The 7,254-nt window shown below is 37.5% G+C and overlaps 1 protein-coding gene across 1 annotated transcript; it reads left to right on the top strand.

Moving 5' to 3' along the window:
* Positions 1-291: 291 nt before the first annotated feature.
* Positions 292-6,938, top strand: LOC139732902 (transmembrane protein 222-like). The gene is made up of 5 exons (XM_071643739.1): positions 292-505; positions 1,990-2,074; positions 3,445-3,564; positions 5,707-5,837; positions 6,776-6,938. The coding sequence occupies exons 1-5, from the start codon at positions 321-323 to the stop codon at positions 6,855-6,857; spliced, it is 603 nt and encodes a 200-aa protein (XP_071499840.1). The 5' UTR covers positions 292-320; the 3' UTR covers positions 6,858-6,938.
* The last annotated feature ends 316 nt before the right edge of the window (positions 6,939-7,254 follow it).

Raw genomic sequence — 7,254 nt, 5'->3', positions numbered from 1 at the left:
TTTTCTTAAATTGTATCCATTTATTTGTTTATTTACCTAGCTACAACTTTTTAAAAGTGGATATTTTCGCTTGAGTAATTTTCGCGCTAGGAAGAGGAGGGTAAGTTTTTTTTTTTCTTTCTTTCTTTCTTTTTTACATTCCGTAAAATCAAGACATAACAACTACTGGTATACTGGAACAGCGGTAGTTTCTGGTTGTGCGAAAATGCGCGAAAATTTCAACACCGCGAAATTTCCACCATTACATATACTAGTAAACTGTGTAAACATGACGTCACTTCACTTGTAAACATGGTGGTTCTGCGGGTCTCCGCTGAGAGATGAAACACAAATATCACCGGGTTCCAATCGGAATGGAAAACGACCCTGAACTTGTCATTAATGGTAAAAACGGTCGATCAGAAAGAACGGATGATCAAAACGTCATGGCAGCAGGAGAGAGCATCGATCACAAGCGAATGAGATACCCGTTTTGTATAGTTTGGACGCCAATTCCCTTGTTAACGTAAGTCTTGAGCCCCACCTATTGTGAATTATGTTTGGGCAATTATGCACTGGGCGGATAGGTGTATAATCCCGGGACTTATTTTGTAGAATTAACAAATGCAGTGCACTCGTGAGCAGTTTGAAATGCCCAGGATCTCGGTGGAATTTAGTGGAAAAAGACACAGCTATGCCTATCAGCCTGTTTTCATGCTAGTAACATCAATGGAATGGTACTGCTAAGATAATCAACTGATCGAAGCTGTGTCTGTGAAGCAAGCCAAGAAATGCTTGTTTTTTTTTAGGCAGTGTGCTATTTCTACTTGTTAACCCGTTCATGCCGTTCCTTACGGGAACCTGGTATCCCGCGGGAACAACTGATACACTGATATATGGGAACCTGGTATACCAGGTTCCCAAGATCAAGACAAGAGTGCCTACTTTCGCTTTCGTGGCCAAAATTCATGCGTCTTTGTGTTATAAAGTCCCCAAAAATGGGTTTGATAAAAAGATTAGAGTTTATTCTATCAGCACTTGTTCTCTTTCTGTGGGAAGAATTCGTATATCACAGTATTTTTTTACATGGCTTTGTTCTGATTTAGTTTGCCCATGCTCTCCTACAAAACTCGTATGAACATGTACATTAGTCATTACGATCAGAGCTGATCACAGTAGATATCTGTGTTCACTGACCCCAGTCATCGCATTCTGGTGCCTGATTTGTGTAAAACAAAAGAGTCTGTTAGCCCATCAGCGCACGCTCTATTCATACATTGCACCAGATCGATATTTCTATTGTTCAAGGGCACATGTAGTTGACCGTGGGGGAGGGGATGCATGCACCGCTTGACTGCTTTCGCACAGGTACAGCCGGTGGATTACCAACCTGTCCGTTCTCTGTCGACGGGCAAAAAGAATCCCGTTTTGGGACATTGAAGGTATTTAGAGAATTGTGGAAGGAATGGGTTAAGTTGTCTAGTTTATTTGTCAAAATAAAAAATAATTTGTTTAAATCCCAATATCATGTTCTGGCAAATACAGGGCAACAGGGGCAAGCACTGTATAGTAGGAGGCCTACACCACAATGATACAAGACGTTTCTAGGGCATGAGTATGATGTTGTTTGTACTTTATAGTGCAGTCATTGCAAAATTAACTTGGTGAAAAATGTGTAATTGCATGTTACATTGCCATTGTTTGGGTTTTAATAGTTTTTGTAGGAGATAATCCTGGCACGGGGCGCTGTGACTCAGTACGTGTTGGGGTCACTGGTGTGGTTATGTACATGTAGGAGATAAAGTTAGTGTTAATTTCTCACTCCACAAAGGTATTCAAAGAAAGACACTTTTCAACCTTGTGTAGAGATACCAAGAAGAAGTGTCAAAATATCTAATCATTACATTTCAAGTTGGTAAATATAGTTATAGCTTCTGTGGGATCTTCTTTGCATTTCTATTGTCATTTTTTTGAAAATATTATTGTAATATGTGATTTCTCCTGTTTCAGATGGTTGTTTCCATTCGTTGGTCACATGGGAATAGCCACATCCAATGGCATTATCCGGGACTTTGCTGGCCCCTACTATGTATCAGTAAGTACACAGATGTGAAGAGACTCCACCCCTCTTAACTTTTTTTCCTACATGGTTTGAGGTTACATGTCAGATTGCATACAAGTGTTTATACAAATCATATCCATATGTACAATGCCTTCCCTTCATAACAAACACAGTTACAATTTTGTATCAATGAAATTCCTGTTACAACTGAAGTAAAGATTCAGGTTACAAAACTTTTAAACCTAGATTTTATATACTTTGTTCGTTCTGTTATAACAAAATTCAATGTAATTAAGGAAAACTGTTGGTCCTGAGGACTTTGTTATGATGAGAGTCGCCTAGGTATAAAACAGTTAATCTGCATGCTTCAATACTGTCTGAATTATAGTTGAATGTGTAATATATCAATAGTTGGTCTGCACTTATGTTGAAATCATGTCATTCTCTTCAACTGCATATTTAGCACATAAAATATAGAGTTGATATTTTCATATACCCGGGGTAACTTAATTTTATAAATAAATATTTTCAAATTTGGGATGAGCACCCGACTCACAAAATTCACAAAAAATTTGGCATATAAAAATACAGTGGCATATAAATTCACAAAATATTTGGCATATAAAAATACAGTGGCATATACAGTAAAAATACAGGACTGTATTTTCATATGAGGAAAAACATATTGAGGAAAAACAGACTCACTATTACATGGCGTACTGTAAAAGTGGAAATTTTCACGGTGATGAAATATTTGTGCATTTCGCACAACCAGAAACCAGCGCGAAAATAAAAGCACACGAATGTTTTTGCTTGCCATAAATTGTATGTTCTAGTAGCATACAACTTGTATCTTGATTCCGTGGAATCAAAAACACATGAAACTCTTCTTACCGGGCTGAGCGCGAAAATTATTCTCACAAAAATATCCACTTTTACAGTGTACAGTATGGTACACATTTCTTATGAAGCACTACATACCTATGTGTAGAACTACCTGGATGTAAGTTGATCTTATACCTGACTCATTTAATCAGGCAAATTTCAACAATTATTGTAAGATTGATTACCATTCAGCATTTCAGTGAAGTGTTACAGTATGATGATGTGCCATTAGGCATCTTGTCAACATGCTCTTTAAAGCTTATGTATAATTACATAATTTTACTAAAACAACATTCCTCTCAACCAAATTTCCTTTAGAGTTGCTGACAATGAATGATTGATAGATGTTGCATCCTAACAAGATGTATATAGTGTGCTTGCAAATTGTACAATTTTCCTTTCTTTTTTGATATCTTAAACCAATTTTCTGTGGAGTATCTGACAGCAAATGACCAGTAAGTAGATGTTGCGATCATTATACTTCATCTCTGTCGTGTCATATCTCTCTCCACGTACAGGAAGATGACATGGCCTTTGGGAGGCCCACCCGCTACTGGGTGCTGGATGCGGGTGATGCTAAACCAGGCTCCTGGGATATGTCTGTTCATGAAGCCTCTGAAGAATATAAAACCAGAATGGTAAACTATCCTCTCTTTTGCTCACTTCATGACTGCATCAGCAGCAACTTATAGAACAAAATGGTTAAATGTGAAATGTCCAATAGTTTACTTTGATTATTGAGTTTTGTTCTCTTTGTGCTTTAGTTTCAAGGGCAGTTATTAAATGCCTAATTCTAGATTCTTTTACAGTCTGAGTAGAGCTCACAGCTGTTGTTTTTTTCTGTTTTGATTTTGTTTTGTTTTATTTTTTGTTTTTGTTTTGTTCTCCTTTGACCCGAGGCATGTGTATTCTTCTCAAAGATAACATAGAATGGTGTCCAATCCAGTCTGCTCCAGGTGAATGTCTAGATTGATCTTCACTGCCGTACTGTAGACTCTGATGACTGCTCAAGCCATGTCCCATCAGAGTTTGGGTGGTAGAAGGCTTCACTGTGCACCACGTATTCTTTCTGGAGTATGTGAGTGGCCCTGAAAAGAGCCTACCCAATCCCGACATTTCGGCAAGCATGTTCTCGCCGTTCTCAAGGGAATGAGAACATGCTTGCCGAAACATCGGGATTGGGTAGGCCCTTTTCAGGGCCACTCACATACTCCAGAAAGAATACGTGGTGCACAGTGAAGCCTTCTACCACCCAACGTTCTACCACCAGGGAAGCCTTCAAAGATTCCATCAGAGTTTGCCTAGTGTCTCTGGCTACCAGTTGTTTGCTGTACAAGTCTAGCACATCCATTACCAAGAAAACCTGTTGTAATGAGATCTCTGGGTCTGCCGATCTTACCTCATTACAACTGGCAGACTCTACCTTGTTGTAAAGTTATGAAAAAAGGAGATGAGCTGAATACAGTTGGGTAATTCCATGAAGTTGGGGCAGTGTCCATGTAACATCGTGATATTTGAAAAATACATTTCAGCATAACTCAATATTAATTATGCTTTACATTTATTGTTTGTAGGCTTTACATTTGCATTGAGGCCACACATTTTCCTGGAAATTTTGTGCCATTCAGACTCAATTTTGATGAAGTTATTAAACAATATGTAACGGTGTCGTGTAGCATTGTGACGTGTCCATGTAGCATCGTGAAATTTTAACATTTGGTCCTAAGAGACAAATTATGGCAATTAGCTTGACCAAAATTTGATGCAATATGCATATTTACTAGATTTAGTCAGATAGCTTAATATCTCAAATTTCCTGTACACAGTTTTAATTTTACAAGAAAATTACAAAATGTATCACGATGCTACGCGGTGTCCTTTTTTGTTACATTTGGTGGACACCGTGTAGCATAGTGACACATTGTGTAATTTTCTTGTAAAAGTAAAACTGGAAAATAGAGTTAAGATATTTAGCTATCTGACTAATCTAGTAATTATGCATATTATATCAAATTTTGGTCAAGCTAATTGCATTAATTTGTCTTTTAGGACCAGATTTTAACTATCACGATGCTACATGGACACGTCACGATGCTACAGGACACCGTTACATTTTTTTTTTAATAACTTCATCAAAATTGAGTCTGAATGGCACAAAATTTCCAGGAAAATGTATGGTCTCAATACAAATGTAAAGCCTATAAAGAATATATGTATAGCATAATTAGTATTGAGTTATGCTAAAATGTAACACTTTGTGCCCCAACTTCACGGAATTACCCAGTTATAGAAAATTTGAACCACAGAATTCATCTCGTTCAAAGTGGTACCTCATCGTAAGAAGCAAACTGGATATATATACATGTAATGGGGTTACCCTATATTACTTATTGCTCAGTTTGTGCATTCAGTTGTCGGGATGGGGTAATTAGTCTTGTGCATACCCCCGACCTTAATGACTTATGAACTTGCTCATTGACTCAACTCTAGTAGAGATTTTCTAACATGGCATCCACAGTTGGATACAGTTGAAATGAAATGTTATAAAATTTGGTGAAGCAAGTTTCATAGGTGCAACTTTCCGATTGTTAACCCAAAAATGTTTTCTTTGGGGTTTTTTAACGACTTTTAGTGTATGTTTCTCACACAGCACCATTATGTTGGTTTAGGATTTTTGTTTTCAGTTGATAAGTGTTGGCAGCCCTGAGACTAGTGTAAGTAATTCATTATTTATGTAGTTATAATCAGTGCTCTGGATCATCTTTCTCTCCCCTGTGAAGCATCATCTTTGCTGTGACAACTGCCACTCCCACGTTGCCATGGCACTGAACCTCATGAACTACAAGAGCAGCTCCTCCTGGAACATGGTCAGACTAGCGGTTTATACATTCATCTTTGGAAAATATGTCGGGTAAGTACACTTTAACTCCCTTTTCTTCATTCTCTACATCATTCAACATTTTTGGAAAACTTTACATGCTCTTTACGTTGGTATGACATGAGAGATTTCTCACAAACTACTAGGTCTCTAAGAATTATTCCATCAATTTCTATAAATGTATGCCTATTTTATATTGTCCATATTAAGTTGATATGATTTCCACAATCTATGATGTGCTTAAGAATTGAGGGAAATCCAGGGAAACCCGGGACCCATTTAGAATAAATCTATATACTGAATAACAGGGAGGAGCTGTTGTGACACAGTGTATAAAACCAGTAGCTCTAAAGGACATAACAGTCTGGTCCTTCCTTTGTCCGAAAATCCTGGACAAGGTGGAGTAGGAAAGCGGTTCTGTGGTGAATAATACTATAGTTCAGTTTAAACATATTGCAAACTTGCATCTAAACTATCCATCTTTTTTGTTATGAATCTTCAGAATATTTGTGGGTCTACTAGTGAAAACATTATGTGGGCGAGAGAGAGTGAGAGGTCAAGGGAGAGGGGAGAAAAAGTTTTACTTTATGATATTTCCATTGACAAACTTTTAACCAAAGATTTCTGTCCATTGGTATGTCTTGTCCTGCTGAATTGAGTGAGTTGTGCCACAAACATGCTTGTGAAAAGAAAAAAAAAATGTTTTCTAGGCAAATCTCATTAAGAGAAATCTTTGTGTATCAGAGTTTGTTGGAATGAGGCTATATGTACCATATTTCTTCTACATCATTTCTTGTACAGTGTTTATATTTGCAATATTCCTTTGTGGAAAAATTAACCTCATCACCACAAACCAGTCTCAACAGAGTAGACTACAGTGTAGATGGGGATTAATATCATGTCTGATTGATCATAAATTGATGTGCTGCATTTTAACAATTATCTATTTTTCTCACCATTATCTCCTACAGACTTGCCGGTGTCTTGAAAACATGGCTGCCCAGCGTGATACTTTATGGCACATTAATTACTGTCTTGGTGGTTTTTATGTGATTCCTCTCATATTACATAACTGCATTTCCTCATTGACCTTTTTTATACCGTTTGTGAGGGACCACTTTTCAAAAACGACCATGAGCCTCTTGACCCATATAATCAAGGTTAGTTTAAACAGTTTTCCTTGTTTGTTGTTTTTATTTTGTGGGGATTTGTAGTTGTTGTTGTTGTTGTTGTTGCTGTTGTTTTTCCACGGGGGAGGGGGGGGGGGCAGGATGGAGGATGGGTTGGTGAGCATCTACTAGGTATTAATATCACCAGTTATCTAATGACATGGTGAAGCATATATGATATTTGACCTGGTGTGGTCATTGGTGGTAAGTTGGTTTTCGAGTGGGCATGGGGCACAAAAAAGAAAGATTAGGCAAAAAATTAAAGATTTTGCAACAAGTAA

This window comes from Diadema antillarum, unplaced genomic scaffold (genome assembly GCF_040938485.1).
Source record: "Diadema antillarum isolate AM-2024a unplaced genomic scaffold, OU_Dant_1.0 seq00000455_RagTag, whole genome shotgun sequence".
Taxonomy (NCBI): Eukaryota; Metazoa; Echinodermata; class Echinoidea; order Diadematoida; family Diadematidae; genus Diadema; species Diadema antillarum.
Note: the sequence above shows the minus strand (reverse complement) of the source record. Positions and strands in the feature narration are given on the sequence as shown.

What these genes read in the sequence shown, in the direction of transcription:
- LOC139732902 (XM_071643739.1), top strand. Translation starts at nt 321, where the DNA reads ATGAAACACAAATATCACCGGGTTCCAATCGGAATGGAAAACGACCCT. An exon ending in AAGAATATAAAACCAGAATG is followed by an intron (nt 3,565 to 5,706) that starts GTAAACTATCCT and finishes TCCCCTGTGAAG; the next exon opens with CATCATCTTTGCTGTGACAA. An exon ending in ATCTTTGGAAAATATGTCGG is followed by an intron (nt 5,838 to 6,775) that starts GTAAGTACACTT and finishes TATCTCCTACAG; the next exon opens with ACTTGCCGGTGTCTTGAAAA.